The sequence below is a fragment of the Megascapheus bottae genome, chromosome 6 (assembly GCF_031878675.1).
Source record: "Megascapheus bottae isolate mThoBot1 chromosome 6, mThoBot2.hap1, whole genome shotgun sequence".
Lineage (NCBI taxonomy): Eukaryota > Metazoa > Chordata > Mammalia > Rodentia > Geomyidae > Megascapheus > Megascapheus bottae.
The window spans coordinates 59,037,175-59,054,393 of NC_143514.1; the positions used below are offsets into that span (position 1 = coordinate 59,037,175).

General features: G+C 42.2%; 2 protein-coding genes across 3 annotated transcripts in view; one reads left to right on the forward strand and one right to left on the reverse strand.

Moving 5' to 3' along the window:
- Window positions 1-5,413, reverse strand: part of Rlf (RLF zinc finger) — a 64,330-nt gene extending 58,917 nt beyond the window's left edge. The window contains exon 1 of one of the 2 annotated variants that reach the window (XM_090335133.1): window positions 4,813-5,151. In XM_090335133.1, coding sequence (XP_090191259.1) covers window positions 4,813-5,073 — 261 coding nt within the window. In that variant the 5' untranslated portion in view covers window positions 5,074-5,151. Of the gene's footprint in view, window positions 1-4,812 lie in introns of both variants that reach the window. The other variant, XM_090335134.1, reaches the window with a different exon arrangement.
- Window positions 5,286-17,219, forward strand: part of Ppt1 (palmitoyl-protein thioesterase 1) — a 60,730-nt gene continuing 48,796 nt past the window's right edge. The window contains exon 1 of the mRNA XM_090335165.1: window positions 5,286-5,473. The gene's annotated coding sequence lies outside the window, so the exon portion shown is untranslated. The remainder of the gene's footprint in view (window positions 5,474-17,219) is intronic.

A 17,219-nucleotide genomic window follows, 5' to 3' on the forward strand; every position in this document is an offset into this window, starting at 1 on the left:
GCTTAGTGGTACAGTGCCTGCCTAGCATGCATGAAGCCCTGGGTTCAATTCCTCAGTACCACATTAAACAGAAAAAGCCACAAGTGGCACTGAGGCTCAAATGATAGAGTGCTAGCCTTGAACAAAAGCAGCACAAGAACATTGAGTGCTCAGTCTGAGTTCATGCCCCACAACTGGGGTGGGGGGCAAAAAAAGAAAGAAAAGAAAAAAGGAAGGAAGAGAGGGAGGGAGGGAAAGAAAGGACAGGATAGGACAGGATAAGACAGGTCAGGCGTGTGGCCTAATGATATGAATGTTTGCCTAGCATGCACAAGCACTGGTTTGATTCCCCAGTACCACACACACAGAGATAAAGCCAGAAATGGTGCTGTAGCTCAAATAGGAGAATGCTAGTCTTGAGAAAGCCCAAGGACAGTGCGTATGCCCTGAGTTCAAGGCCCAGGACTGTCAAAAAAAAATTTTAAGAAAATAGCTTGCTGAGATTCATAAAGCTAGTTTAAAGATGAAGCCTGAATAAGTAGGCCCCATCCCCTTATCAGTGGCTTCAATGATCACCAGTTAATTTTAGTCTAAAAATAATAAATGGAAATTTCCAGAAATAAATAATACATTAAGTTTTAAATTGCACACTGTTCTAAGAATTACAAGGAAATCTTGTGCCATCCATGTTAGTCCCATTCCATAAGTAAACCATTCCAACATCTATCTTATCCATGATACGTAATATATTACATCCACGTCGTTAGCCAGCTCAACAAGGTGCTTATGTTCAAGTAATTCTTACACAGTAGCCAATGTCTATAAGTAAGTCACAATGCCTACATCTTTCAGTTCACTTCATCTCAGGAAGGGTTCACAAGAAGCTATTTTGATAAAGAGAATTCACTCAACTTCTTATTGAAGTATACTGTAAGGTAATAGTTTAACTATTTTATTGCCTAGTTGTTAATCTCTTACTATGGCTAATTTTACAAATTAAACTAGCATAGGTTAAATATAGGGGGGAAACCTAACATTTGGTGCTATCAGCAGTTTTAGGCATGGGATAAGCATGAATGTCTTGTAATGTATCCTAGGAGGTTCCAAAGGGGATACTACTGTTTGATATTATTAGATTAGAGCTCTTATACTCAAATAACTAACCTACAAAAAGATGTTTTATTTTGATCATTGAAAATCTACAATCCAGGGCCTGGAGTGTGCCCTAACAGTAGAGTGCTCGCCTCACATGCATGAAGCCCTGGGTTCAATTCCTTGGTAAAAGCCAGAACTGGCATTGTGGCTCAAGTGGCAGAGCAAAAAGTGTCTAAGGACAGGGCAGGGAGCTTAGCCTAATGGTAGAGTGCTTGTCTAGCATACACAAAGCATCTAATGGTGATCCTCAGATCTCAGCCTCCTAAAGAGGTAGGATTATAGGTGTGAGCCACCTGTACCCAGGTGAAAACATTTTTTTTAGCAAAACAGACAAAGACTGTTTTCTGATGTTTATCTTATCCCCACTAAGAAAAGGAAGATATTTTCAGAAAAGTGAAAAATAAAAAGCATTACATCTCACTGAATACAACTTTCATTGAACATTAACTTTATATGGATATCATTTTCTTAATAACTATTACTTCTGGGGTTTTATTTTATTCTTATCAAATTGAACAAATAGAAGATATGCCTACAATGAGACAAGCTTCTCAATTACATTCATCTATCATTTTATTTCTTTTTTTTTTTTTCTTTTTGCCAGTCCTGGGCTTGAGCTCAGGGCCTGAGCACTGTCCTTGGGATTTCTCAAGGCTATAGAGTTCTACCACTAGCGCCTCAGCACCACTTCCAGCTTTTTCTACATATGTGGTACCAAGGAATTGAACCCCGGACTTCATGCATGCTAGGCAAGCACTTTAACCACTAGGCCAAACTCCCGGCCCTTAGCACTTTATTTCTTGAATTAGTGCAATTTCAAAGACTAATCTATTTCTATTAAGGGTATAACAGATGAAGAGAATATAGTCCCAACATGTTGCACAAGGGATGTATATTTGGTCCAATTTAATCTTTAGGACAAAATTTCTGAGTAAATATTTGATGAAAAACATCCCATGAACACAGAGGATTAAGCCTTTATACTGCAAGATTATACCTATTTCTACAACCTAACTTCTTCAGCGGTCATACAATCATGCTTCTTTATTCTGATTTTCAAATGGGAAAGCAGGGCTATTCAACCAACTCAGTTGATATTAGAAGTCTTTCCTACTACTGTTGACTTTATCTTGGCTACAGAAAAAGAAAAGTAACAAAAATGTCATGCCAAATTGTGACAGGTGTACATAAATTTTCTGTTCTGTATAAAATATTGTAAGATACTGGTCAAGAAGTAGTTTGACAGTAATGGTTTGCTCAAGGTCATTAGCTAAGAAGTGGTCACATAGGACAAAGCTACCTCTCAAGCTCATGTCCTTTCTATGACAGCCCTAATAGTACAGGAACATTTGTTTCTGGAAACATTTTGGGGAACTTCCTTTTAAAAATTCTTCTATGGGGCTGGGAATGTGGCTAACTGCTAGAGGGCTTGCCTAACATGCATGAAAGCCTTGAGTTCAATTCCTCAGTACCACATAAACAGAAAAAGCTGCAAGTGATACTGTTGCTCAAGTGGTAGCCTTGAGCAAAAAAAAGAAACACAGGGACAGTGCCCAGGCCCTGAGTTCAAGACCCAGGATTGCCTTCCCCCTTTACCTCCCCCCCCAAAATTCTCCTGGGACCTTACATCCCTAGATATTATAAAATGAAAAGACACGAAAACACTCATTAAAATAAAGTTTGTCCAGGCCAAACTCCCAGAGTACAGTGTTTGCCTAGCATGCATGAAGACCTGGGTTTGATTCCTTGGTAGAAAAGGCTGGAAGTGATGCTGTGGCTCAAATGGTTGAGCTCTAGGCTTGAGAAAGCCAAGGACAGTGCTTAGACCCTGGGCTCAAGGCCCAGATCTGGCAATTAATTAATTAGTTAATTAATTTGGAGCTGTAGGCACTACATAAATCAAAATACTACATATATATCTTTTGACAAGCTTCAATCTGACTGGAACTATCAACATTAAGAGTTAGTCCATATTCTTGTTATCTTTGTCGGAATACAAATCAAGCTCAGAGACCTACTTCAAAACCTATCATTGTTTTCTTTCTCCCATATTTCCCCAGCAGGTAGCTTCCTCTTTTCCTCTAGCATTCAGAGTTCCTTCTGAAGTTTCCCACTGACACTGGAATTCTGTCCCCTTCCCACCAACACACCTTTACATGATTCATTTTCATCCTTTTAGCATAGGGCCTTATCCTATCCACGTGGCTTCTCTCAGTACTGAGCACATATTCAATCTATAATTAACCTTCTTAAATTTATTTTTACTCTCTTCACTCCAGGAGAGCTTTCTCCTCACCACTGTCTTAAAACATCTCTTTTTCCATTATTAACAAAACTATTCTGAAAATATCATCATTTCTACAACATCCTATCAACAGTAGGTTCATCTAGGATAAGTACTGGTGACTTAAATCTGTTTCCTTCCTCAGCACGTGGTAAAGGGCCTGGCATCATTCTCAGGAGTCAGTAAAAATCTTGAGGCATAAACCAGTACACCAAATAAGAGTGATTATTACTAATAAGGAAGCAGAAAACAATTACAGGTTGTATGCACAAGAACTAGATACAATGTATAGGAAAGATTAACAGGACAAATTTCCACTGGAAGAGAGATGTTCTGGGATCAGCCAAAAAAAGGGGGGGGTGTAAACACTCATACAAATCAATTCTTGACTGTGCTCTAAACTAACAAAACAAATTGCTCCCCCCATTCTCCTCGGCCCACTTGATTGCTCATTAGGAGTCCAAGTACCAATACACTACGATTATTTTGAATTCTCCAAGGTACACCGGGTGAGAAGCAAAAGGGGTGACTGAAACCTGATAGTACCAACATCAGAAGTAGAAATGACAATGGCAAATGTTTACGTTTTGAAAACACTGAGTATGAGGTTTTGAAAACCCTCAGCATGATGAAGAACAAACCAAACACATCTATAAATATGTAGTTATAGGTTGGGACTCCTATAGCACACAAATGATCCACAATATAACTACCAAAAGAGGCCATACTGTAGGTCGCTCTTACTCGAGCCTAGTCGCCACCACAAGGCTATCATATCAGCCTCTCTCCTGGTAGCAGGATCCTCAGAATACAAGAAAAGGAGAAACCGTCAAAATAGGGTGAGGGTCAAAAACCAACTAACCAACCAGTTCACCATTCCTAAGCAGAAAGCCCTTAGATGCCTTTCAAAGCCAACTGTCATTATCTCTTAGAGGCCAAAGGACGTTGAGTCCACAGACAAGTCATACGAATTCATTAAAACAACAAAACACAACTCAAAACCTTGGTTTTCCAATTAGGCAATCAGCACTTCACTTAAAAAAAAAAAAAAGACACCTTCTCGCAGGATCGGGTAATTAATCCCTCCAGAGACGGTAGCGCCTCAACCACCCGGCCAAGACACAGGAGACAGGGCACGGCCTCTCCCAGGAACCAGTGGCGCTCTCCGGGCTCAGGGAGCCCAGCCCAACCCACTAGGGCAGTGGCTAAAGTCGGGCTGTGGCGAAGCGAGGCCAGCCCTGAGCTTTCGGCTGGGCCTTGCCGGCCTGGGGGCGCGGCGCGGCGAGACCCGGGGGTGGTGTTGCTTTCAGAGCAGCTCGGAGGCTGCAACGGATCCGGGACCTCTTCTCCCGGCTCCCGACTCGCTGCCCGCAGTCAGCCAGTCAACCCCTCACCTGACAGAAGCTCCGGCAGTAGTTTAAAGATGAGACCTCCGACACCTCCTGTTCCCTCAACTCCGTCTCCAGCTGCCACAGACACGGTCTCAGACCCGGGGCTCCGGGTACCGGTGACGTAGGACGATGACCCTGAGCCATAGTCTCAGTCTCGGTACCATCTCCGGTTCCCGCTACCGCCGGAGCCTCAGCCTCAGCCTCGGTGGCGACGGCGGCTGAGGCGGCGACGGCGGCGGCGGCGTCTCCCTTTCCGTCCGCCATCTTCCCACGGCCCAGCAGCGCGTAGGCAACCAAGCCACGTGACCCACCGCTGGGCCCGCCCCCTGTCGCCCGCGCGCACTGACGCACTCCCTGGCGACGCCGGCGCTCGTCTGATTCCGTCACTAGGGCGCCGAGTGCTTCGATTCTCTCTCCGAGGTCTGCGCAACAAACGCTCCAACAACCCCCTAGCAACAGCTTGTCAGGAGTTCTAGTCCACTTCGCCCCTGTAGGCTGTTTGGAGTCCTGGGTCGTCTAGCTGGAACTTCTGTAGACATTCTAGATACAAGGTTGATGACAGAGCTGCAAGCTGAAGATGACGGGAAGGTGGAGAGTGGTTCTAAGAGCCTGGCACCTCCTGGTGGGAGCAGTGGGCCGGCCTTCCCAGCTCTAGGGGCGGAGTGTAAGTAAGAAGATCATAAGCTAAAACCAGAGAAACATCAGGTGGGAGGCGTGGCTCGAGTGGGTGGGGCAGCGGGAAGCGTGAGTTCAAACTCCACCTCCACCAAAACAAAGCATCCCTACTGGGAGGAGAGAGGAAGCGAAGGTTGCTAGATCCAAAAGAAAATTAGCTCCAAGTAAACTGAGTTTATGTTAGGGATGGTGTTACAAGTCAGTGGGGAAATAAAGTGGCGCCGAGACACCTTTTTTTTTCTGAGAGAATATAAATTAAACTCAATGTCTACCTCAAACCATATCCATAATTAAAGCTTATATGATTTAAAGATATCAAAAAAACGCAAGGCACAATGGTTCACACCCGGAATCCCTTGTACTCAAGAAAAGGGGCAGGAGGTTGGCCAGAGGCTATCTTAAAACCAAGAAAAGGTAAAAAGCAAGTTTGTTTCCACACAGGGTCATAGGGCTTGAACTCCGCCTGGGCGCTGTTCAGCTCCGCCTGAGCTCTTCAGCTCAAGGCTTCCGCCCTACCCTTGAGCCAAGTCCCACTTCTTGTTTTCTAGAGGTTAATTGGAGATAAGAGTCTCAGGTCCTTTTGTGCCAGGGCTGGCTCTGATCTTTGATCCTCAGTTCTCAGCCTCCTGAGTAGCTAAGGTTACAAGTATGAGCCACCGCACTCGGCTATTCCCGGCTTTTCCTGTGTATATGATACCAAGGAATCGAACCCAGGGTTTTGTGCATGCTAGGGGAGCATTCTACCACTAGGCTACCCTCCTGGCCCCATCACTTCCAGCTTTTTGATAAAGACCTTCCTGGCCGGGCTGGCTTCAAACAGTGACCATCAGATTTCCCTGAGTAGCTAGGATTACAGGTGTGAGTCACCACTGCCCACCTAATTACATTTTTATTTCAAATGGAGATACCTGTGTGGAATGATCCAGGTGTAAGTAAATGTAAAGGTAGATGTAGGTAGATTTGATAGTTAAAAGCTCAGCCCAGAGAACTAGGCAGACACTAGGTCACATACAGCTAAGTTTATTGTCAACAAGTTGACAGGCTGACACTCTCAGGCAGGGACAACACTTGCCTTGAGCAAAGGGGTTTATATGGGTAAAGGACTAGGGTTAAAGAATTTCATTAGGGGGCCAGGAGTTTGCCTAGTGGTTAAAGTGCTTGCCTAGCATGCATGAAGACTAGGGTTCAATTCCTCGGTACCACATACATAGAAAAAAGCTGGAAGTGGTGCTGAGGCTCAAGTGGTAGAGCTCTAGCCTTGAGAAAGTCCAAGGACAGTGCTCAGGCCCTGAGCTCAAGCCCAGGCCTGGCAAAAAAAAAAAGAATTTCATTAGGTGCTGGGAGTACTCTGCATTCTGGTTTGTGTGAGACATGGAGTTTATGAGGATTTTTGTTGTGGAGGGGCCAAGGTTTATACTTGTAGCTGCCTGTGTCACCTGATAAGGCCTGAGTCAGCTTATTTTGGGGAAGGGCCTGTGCCACAAGATTTTGGGAGCAAAGGCCACGCTTTATATCAGTAGAGTGGCTCCTAAGGTGGAGGAGGTTAGGCTAACAATAGTGGAAGACTTGAGGATTGTTGCTTAAAAGCCTTTTTTTTCCCTCCATGAAGTGTAAGATAAAGTCATCAGCTAAACTGGTGGAAATGTCAGTGGTAGGTTTTTGTGAAGAAAGAGAACATAAAATTTTTGTTAGTTATTTCAGAATGAGAGGAAAGACTATGTACTAGAGAATATATATACACTAGAAAGACACTAGACTCTGTTAGGTAAACAGATTGACATTAGTTCATTTAATAAATATTCATTGATAGTATAATATGTTTCAGGTCCTATCCTAAGGCTGAAAATAAACTGTAGGGAAAAAAATAAGTCCTGAAGCCAGGTGTCGTTGGCTCACCCCTGTAATACTCAGGAGACTGAGTTCTGAGGATTGCTGTTCAAAACCAGCCCAAACAGGAAAGTCCATGAGATGCTCATTTCCAGTTAACAACTAGAAAACTGGAAGTAGTACTGTGGCCTGAGCACGAGCTTTGAGCAAAATAACTAAGGGACAGCACTAAGGCTTTAGTTCAAGCCCCATGACCATCAATAAAAATAAGTCCCAGCCAGGTGCAGTGGCTCACACCTGTAATCCTAGCTACTTAGGAGGCTGAGATCTGAGGATCGAGATTTAAAACTAGCCCGGGCACTAAAGAACGAGAGACTCTTACCAGCAATTAATCACTAGAAAATGAGAAGTGAGGATCGGCTCCTGGGGTAGGGTAATAACCTTGAGCAGAAGAGCTCAGTGACAGTGCCCAGGCCCAGAGTTCAAGCCCCATGACAGAAAGAAAGAAAGAGAGAAAGAAAGAAAGGTCGATCCTGAATTTTGCACTTTTTTTCTATCCCCAGGTTACAATATAGAATTTACTCAAATGGTCTTCATATCCTGATTGTACAGCGATTTCTAGTTCCCCTTGATTGATATTTTTTTGCCAGTCCTGGGCTTAAGATCAGGGTCTGAGCACTGTTCTTAGACTTTCTCAAGGCTAGAGCTCTACCACTTGAGCCTCAGCACCACTTCCGGCTTTTTTTTCTATGTATGTGATACCGAGGAATTGAACCTGGGTCTTCGTGCATGCTAGGCAAGCACTCTACCAGTAGGCCAAACTCCCGGCCCCTCCCCTTGATTGAATCTGAGTATTTTTCTGCACAGATATTCACAAGGGATGAATTAGGGTAATTAAAATTTGAATAGTCATGTATTCACATTCAAAAACATTGCCAAAGCCAGGCTTTGATGGCTCTCCCCTGTAATCTTAACTATTCAGGAGAGTGAGAGCTGAGCATTGCCCTTTGAAGCCAGCAGGGGCAGGAAAGTCTATAAGACCTTTATTTCCAGTTAACCACCAGAAAACTAGAAGTAGCCCTGTGGCTAAAAGTTGTAGAGCATTACCCTTGAGCACAAAAGCTCAGAGACAAGGCCCAGACCCTGAGTTCAAGTCCCACAAATGTATTATGGTTATGGAAGTTTTTCAATACAGATAAATACCAAATGATTCTTGGGCCAAACATTAGAGCTTATATCTGAGCTCCAACTTTAAACAGGTGCCTTTCAATCTCTTTAAGCTTCCTGTTCTTTTTTTCCTCTTTGTCTTTCCCTCTGTCTTTCCTTCAATCACTCTGCTTTGGGCACTATGAGGTCTGAGCCTAGGGTCTTAGATATATAGGCAAAGTGTTCTACCACTTGAACCACACCCCAGCTCTCTTGTTTTTATTTTAATTTTGGGACACATCTCTTTTATTTATTTGCCAGTCCTGGGGCTTGAACTCAGGGACTGAGTATGGTCCTTGGGCTTCCTCAAGCTAGGGCTCTACCACTTGAGCCACAGCACTATTTCTGATTTTTTTTTCTTCTGTATATGTGGTACCAAAGAATTGAAACCAGATCTTCATGCAAGAAAGGCAAATACTCTACCATTAGGCAAAACTCCCAACCCCTCTACTTTTACTTTTTTTTTTTAATGGATTTGTCTCCTGCCTCTGCTTCCCTAGTACCTGGGATCACAGGCAGGCACCATCATACTCGGCTTGTTTGTGCTTTGAGACTATTATGTAGTCCAGACTAGTCTGTGAACATATTATTAATCCTCATGCCTCTGCCTCCTAATTGCTGGAATTACCTGTATGCACAACCATGCCCAGAGCTTGCTTGCTTTTTTCCTTTTCATTGTTTCTTCCCCCTCCCCTTCTTTCCTCATTTCCCCCTTTGATGGTGTGTATGTGTGGGTTTCTCACTGTGACAAAATATTCCACAACAATGGTTCTTTCTAGAATAATGGATATGGGCCAGAAGCTTTCCTAGCATGTATGAAGCCCTGGATTTGATTCCTTGGTACTCCTTACACAGAAAAAGCCGAAAGTGGTGCTGTGGCTCAAGCCCCAGGACTGACAGAAAATGATAAAATAAAAATAGCATAGCCTAGTGGTAGAGTGCTTGCCTAGCATGCAAGAAGTCCTGGGTTCGATTCCTTGGTACCACATACAAAAAGCTAGAAATGGCACTGTTGCTAAAGAGGCAGAGCACTAGCCTTGAGCAAAAAGTGTCCAAGGACAGTGCCCAGGCCCTGAATTCAAGCTCTAGGACTGAAAAAATAAATAGAATAGAATAGAATAAAGGATATAAGCCCTACAAATTTGGCCCCAGAATCTTTTGGTATTTGTCTGGATTGAGAAAAAAATTTAAAAAAAAAACTTCCATAACCTTAATACAGTTGTGGAGCTTGAACTCAGGAACTCAGGGCCTGGGCACTGTCCCGAGATTTTTTTTTTTTGGTAGGTCATGGGGCTTGAACTCAGCCTGGGCATTGTCCCTGAGCTCTTCTGCTCAAGGCTACCACCCTACCTCTGGGCTGGGGTGCTGTCCCTGGACTCTTCAGCTCAAGGCTACCACCCTACCCTTGAACCAAGTCCCACTTCCCTTTTTCTAGAGGTTAGTTGGAGATAAGAGTCTCAGGTCCTTTTGTGCCCAGGCTGGCTTTGAACCTTGATCCTCAGATCTCAGCCTTTTGAGTAGCTAGGATTACTGGCATGAGCAACCACGCCCAGCCTCCCTGGGTTTTTTTGTGCTTAAGGCTTTCTTTATAGCTAGAGCTCTTGGCGTGCCTAACTGGTCTACCTCAGTAAGTAATCTATTTATGGTATTCCTGTTACTTCTACAAAGATAATCTTATTATCTTTCTGATAATCTTAGTTTACCTTATTGTGGACTTCTGTACAGAATATTAACTATGGAAAATATCTATTTTCATGACTGCTCTATGAGTGACACTGATCATGGAACAGATCCATACTGGGGATTTTTAAAGGAGCTGATTAAAATTTCTGATTTGCAAGTTCAAGAATTTGACTTTATTGTTTCACCAAGGTAATGATTAAGTCAGCAGAGCACAATTTGCTAATTTATCCTAAGAAATATAATGCCATCCCTGAAGAAAAGTCAGCTTGGGAAACAAAATTAGCACCAGAGTTTCTTTGGGGAATGTAGACTCAGCTTAGAGGAAGCAAGAAACTCAAATCACCATCTCCACCCTCAGGCTTCTGTTTCAGTTATTTCCTATTCTTTTTCTCTTCCTCAAAATCTAATCAAGTTAGAATTCCAGTCCTATCGATTTGTCCTCAAGGAATTTTCTTCCATCTTTTTCCTTACCCACTTGTATGTGAAGAATAAAAACATTACAGACTGGAGAGCCAGTGATTCACACCTGTAACTCGAGCTATGTAGGAGCCTAAAATCTGAGGGTTGTGGTTCAAATTCAGCCCTGGCAGGAAAATCCTCAAGACTCATCTCTGATTAACTGCCAAAAAGCTGGAAGTAGAGCCTCAGCTCAAGTGGTGGAGCATCAGCCCTGAGTGAAAAATCTGAGAGCCAGTGCCCTGGCTCTGAGTTCTAGTCCATATACATACTAGTTCAGTACATATACACACCAAAAAGATAGTGGTATAGCATAATGTCTTCTAAAAGTATGAAGAGAACTTGAAAGGTGAGAGTAGTAGATAAAGGATGTGTGTATGTGCTCTAGAAATGTATTTTATTTTTGCCAGTCCTGGGTCTTGAACTCAGGGCCTGGGTACTGTTCTTGAGCTTTCTCAAGGCTAGCTCTCTACCACTTGAGCCACAGCACCACTTTCAGCTTTTTCTGTGTATGTGATACCAAGCAATCAAACCCAGGGCTTTGTGCATGCTCTAGGCAAGTACTCTACCACTAGGCCACACTCCTGGCCCCAGAAATTTATTTTTAATTATCCTCCACTGCTGTCACTGAGACTAGATAGAATTAGGTAACAGGGAGTCAGAAAACATCTTTGCAGAAAGTGCATTTATACATTCCACTACACCTCTTATTTGTTTGTTTTTCTATGAGTAACTGAACTGAGCTTTGCATAGAACGTGCTTTACCACTTGAGCCATGATCCTAGTTCTTTTGCTTTTAGGTTTTTCAGATAGAGTATTGTGCTAACTTTATTTTTGATTTGTCTTGAATCAAAATCATCCTCTTTCCCAAATAGCTGAGACCACAGCTATGAACCGTCATACTCAGCTTGTTTTTGAAATCAGATCCTTTTTCTCCTGTCTCTACCTCCTATGTATCTCTTTATCTTAGATGTTAATTGAGTTACTATTTCCAACCAGAAAGAAAGATTCCAGATTACCAGGAAGCAGTCGTGTTACAAGATTCTTTCATTATAAAGCCACAGTGGGGTTTTCTTATTTGGATGGTACATGAAAACAGGAACTTAGTGAAATAATGGAACTTTTCAAGGTGACCATTTATCTAGGGAAAATTAAATATACCCTTTTCCCAGCTTAGATGGCATAAACTCCTGGGATGAAGACTGCTCATATGAGCCTTTTGGCTCTCCTCTCTGGACACCAGGGCATGCTTTCCCTTTCTTCCATGTTTTGCTCTCCTTTATTAATAAATCTTTGCTGGTCCTTTATCTTGTGGGTCCTGTCAATAATCATTTTGAAATTCTTTTCATCAGGGAATGGAAGAGCCTTGATAGGGAGGGTAATTGGGAAGTTACATTGGGTTTACCCTTTCCTATTGGGGATAGCCCTCTCCTATCAGAGATAACTCCTCATTACCCTATTATACATTCCCCTGGTGACATTACCAATACTTCCAAGGCTCTTTCCCTCAGAATTGCTTTTACACCTCACTAGAACTCTAGACGATTCTGTCTCTTTCCTAAGAGATTCCTTGCTGGGGGAGGGGAATGTTGCTTTGTTTTAATGAAGGGCCAATAGCTCACAGGCAGAGAAACCCCAAAGGGGATGGAAACACCAACACCTCATAGATACTCTTTCCTCTTTTTTTTTTTTCCTACCGAAGATGATCTCTTCTCTCACAGAATACTTCTAAAGTGCCCCTGCTTTTTGGGGGATTTTATATTTGATGAACTTAATGGATGGTTCTTTCATTGTACCATCACTGTTAGACAAGCCTAACAAAAGTTGCTGGCTTCAGTTAAATGAATGACTGGGAAGGTAGCCCCACAGATGGAAGAGAACTTGTTTTGAGGCTGAATCCTAACTCTGTTATTGATTAGTTTATTATCTTGACCACATTTTTGTTTCATTTGCATTTTAGCAATGCTATGTAACCCAACTGGCCTTGAATTTACAATCCTCCTGCCTCAGCCTCCCAAGGGCTTGGATTGCAGGTGTGAGACAGGCTAGATCAAGTTTGTTGTTGTTACTGTTGTTTTAACTTCTCTGAGCTTTGGACTCATTGTATAGGTAGGCAAATTTTTTTTGTGTGAGGGGGGTGGGGCTTGAACTCTGGGCCTGGGCACTGTTCCTGAGCTCTTCAGCTTAAGGCTACCACCCTACCCCTGGAACCACAGTACCACTTCCAGTTTTCTAGTGGTTAAAGATAAGAGTCTCATGGACTTTAGTGCCCAGACTGGCTTTGAACCTCAATCCTCAGATCTCAGCCTCCTGAGTAGCTCAGATTACAGGGGTGAGCCACCACACCTGGCTAGGCAAGAGAATTTTAACTTGAGCCCAAGTACCTTGATAGTTTGGTCAAGACATCTGCCCACAGTGCCCCCTAGAGGAGTGTTATTTTTCTGGCATAATAGACTGAACTCCAGGAATGTTGGAAGATCTTTGTGAGCTTCCCAAACATAGTGGAGACAAAGAAGTCTCCAGATGATCCCTGTGAGCTTCCAGAGGGCTACAAAGAAAAGGTTCAGTGGTCCAGGAGAAGGCAGCATAGACACCAACCAAATCAACAATCACCAAGCAGTAAGATGACCTTGGGAGTCCCAGTTATTTCTATGAGTTGGAGAAGTTACCTGTTTGAAAATTTGTTCCTGCTATCTCTTAAATATGTAGGGGGTGGTTCAGAGATTGAAGTCTTCCTGTCTTTGCCTTCCTATGTTTATAGGTGTGTGCTATGCCTGATGTAATTTCAATTATTACTGAAAATAAGACAGTCTCCTCACCACTTTTTTTTTTTTTTTAAATTGTCAGTCATGGGACTTGGACTCTGGACCTGGGCATTGTCCTTGAGCTCTTCAGTTCAAGGCTACCACCCTACCCCTTGAGCGACAGCGCCACTTCTGGTGGTTAGTTGGAGATGAGTCTCATAGACTTTAGTTCTTGGGCTGGCTTTGAAACACAATCTTCAGATCTCAGCCCCTGCACCCAGCTCTCACCACTTTCTTATGCCATATGATGTATTTATTCTGTAATTAGAGGAAGAAAAATGAGTTAAACAAGAATATGGTCAAACTATTTACTAGACAGCCTTTTTAAAACTTCCTTTCACTATTTTTTTTTTGCCAGTCCTAGCCTTGAACTCAGGGCTTGAGTACTGTCCTTGGACTTTCTCAAGGCTAGAGCTCTACCACTTGAGCCTCAGCACCACTTCCGGCTTTTTTCTATGTATGTGGTACCGAGGAATCGAACCCAGGTCTTCGTGCATGCTAGGCAAGCACTCTACCACTAGGCCAAACTCCCGGCCCCTATTATCATTATTATTATTATTATCATTATTATCATTATTATTATTATCACCAATCCTGGGGCTTGAACTCAGGGCCTAGGCTCTGTCCTTGAGCTTTCTCAAGGCTAGCATTCTACCAGTTGAACCACAGTGCCACTTCTGGCTTTTTCTGTTTATGCAGTACTAATGAATCAAACCCAGGGCTTTATGCATGTTAGGCAAGCACTCTACCACTAAACCACATTCCCAGCCTCTTTTACCTTTTATTTTGTCTTTCTTCTTTCCTTCCTTCCTTCATTCTTTTCTTTCCTCTCCCCCTCCCCCTTTTCTTTTTGAGATAGAGTTTCAATATGTAAACTGGTCTGACCTCACACCATCCTTTTGCTTCAGCTTTCCCAGTGCTACAATTGTAGACATGTCTCATCCATCATTCCTGGGTCAGTGATAATTTGTATATTGATCTCACATTTTTATTATATTTTAATATGTATAACACATATAGTTTTTGTTGTTGCCAGTCCCAGGCTTGAGCTCAGGGCCTGACCACTGTCCTTGGTCTTTCTCAAGGCTAGAACTCTATCACTTGAGCCTCAGCACCACTTCTGGCTTTTTCTATGTATGTGGAACTGAGAAATTGAACCCAGGCTTTCGTGCATGCTAAGCAAACATTCTACCACTAGGCCAAACTCCTGGCCCTAACATATACAGTACTAAAGTAATTGTATCCATTTCAAACATAATGATTCATGATCGAATCAGAACTATAGTGATAAAGTGGCTTTCATGGAATTTGGTTAAATATTTCAAACTATAAAAATGTATCAATAACTTTATGATTAAGTTATATTTTTCCTTGTTTTTTTATTTTTGAGATGAGTGTTTCCTCATATAGTAAAAGGTGGCCTCAAATTTGTGATCCTCCTGCCTCAGCCTTCTAAGAGTCATAGAATTCTGTTTCTATTTTTGTTGCAACTCTGTTTTAAACAGCCTTCATAGTAACATTTATTTTTTTCACATTATTCTAGATTTAAGGCATGTGTTTGCTTGTGAGAGGGTCTTACTATTTCCCAGGCTGGACTTAACTTGTGATGCTCCTGCCTCAGCCTCCTGAGTGTTGAAATTACATCTAAGTACCACTATTTCATTTGATTATAATCATTAATCTCAATATTCAGCTTATCATTGTTTGTTCCTGGGAATGAAACTATCTTCACAAACTGTTTCCTTCTCCAGTAACAAGCTGTGTTTGGAACAGCTCTCCCTGGAGACTCTGTACTTGCTGCTCTCTAGAAAGTGTTCCTTTTCAGTAGAGAATAATAGAAAGATTGAGAAACTGGAGCTACATTTGTATCATTTTCAATGTCTATTGAGTCAGCAAGGCAAAGCATTTCACTGGCCAATAAAGGCCTTTCATAGTCTAAATTCAATTCAATCGTAAGTTCCTTTTTCAAAAATCTTAGTATAATATAAACATTCTATGTGAAAATTAAAATTAGCCAGGAGTAGTAATGCATACTTGTAATCCCAATTCTTGTGGATGCAGAAGCAAAAGGATCTCATGTTTGAGACCAGTTTTGGAAATATAAAAAGAAAAACTCATAATTTAACATTATGAGTCATCTTCCCCCACATTCCTGATCTCTTCTAGGCTGCTCAACTTTTTTCCACAGTACTTAACATTTTCTAACAAATTACCTCTCAACATTCACTTGCTTTCTCCTGTCAGTAAATGAAGTGGCATTGCCAGCTTTTTTATTTTTAGCACACAATATGTTCATACCATACACATTATTTTTTTTTCTTTTTTTCTTTTCTTTTTTCTGTTAGTCATAGGGCTTGAACTCTGGGCCTGTGCATTGTCACTGAGCTCTTTAGCTCAAGGCTACTGCCCTACCCCTTGAACCACAGTGCCACTTCCAGTTTTCTAGAGTTTAATTGGAGATAAGAGGCTCATGGACTTTAGTGCCCAGTCTGGCTTTGAACCGAGATCCTCAGATCTTAGCCTCCTGAATAGCTAATATTACAGGCGTGAGCCACCATGCCTGGCTACTATATATAGTCTTAATATGTTATAAAAAGGGGAAAGTAGCCCTGAAAATTTGGCTGTCACATCTAGGCCACATGTTAGATGGACTCTGACAAACACTGACATGTAACCATAGCCATAGCATATGCATATTGTATGGCCTATATATAACACAGCTAGGAGCTGACCCACTATGCACAATTTGGTATTATCCTGTTGTACTAGACCTTTCCATAATCATGTCTGACAAAAATAAAAGCATGATCTAAATCACAGAAATGGCTAAACATATTTCTTTCTCTGGACAAGATGAGCGACTACTGTCTTTTTCTTTTTTTAAGCAATAACAGCTTTAGCCATGTTGTGTTCTTTCTGTCTTCTGGATCTTGTTTCCATATTGAGGATTCAAAGGTGAAAATGCATTTCTTGTTGGCACTGGGCCTTCCAGTAGAAAGGAAATAATGACACAAAGAAACCAGGAGCAATAACATCTCTGGATACATTTTCTTTCTTTCTTTTTTTTTTTTTTGCCAGTCCTGGACTTGCGTTCAATGGCTGAGCACTGTCCTTGGTCTTTTCTCAAGGATGACTACAGTTAAGGCTCTTCGTTGGTCTCCAGCACTCCTATAACAGGGCCATGAGTCAAGGCATTTGCCTGCTTATCCTCCACATCAATCTCTGTGAAATGGTGCAGGAACACTGAAAATTACCGGCATCTAATCCCTACAGCTCTTGTTACATTTTTTTCTGACAGATTTTGACTGTTTTAAACTTCTTCATGCTTTCTCCTATATCTGAGTCAATGCTGTCCTGTATCATCTACTGTCTATTTTGCTACTGTTTCTCTAGTTGTAGAAGAAATTGATTATTCTGCAATGTAACAATCAGACATTTCCCTGCAGGATAGTGCCTGGACTGAACATTTGAGTTCTTTGTTCCCACCATTCATTTTTTCTTTTTCTTTTTTTGCCAATCCTGGTGCTTGAATTCAAGGACTGGACACTATCTCTGATCCTCTCTGTGCTCAAGGCTAGCACTCTACCACTTAGGACATAACATTACTTGTAGCCTTTTCTGTATATATGGTACTGAGGAATAGAACCCAAGGCTTCATGCATGTACCACAAAGCCACATTCTCACAACCTGTTCTACCATTCCTTTTTTTTTCTTCTTCTTCTTCCTCTTCCTCCTCCTCCTCCTCCTCTTCCTCCTCC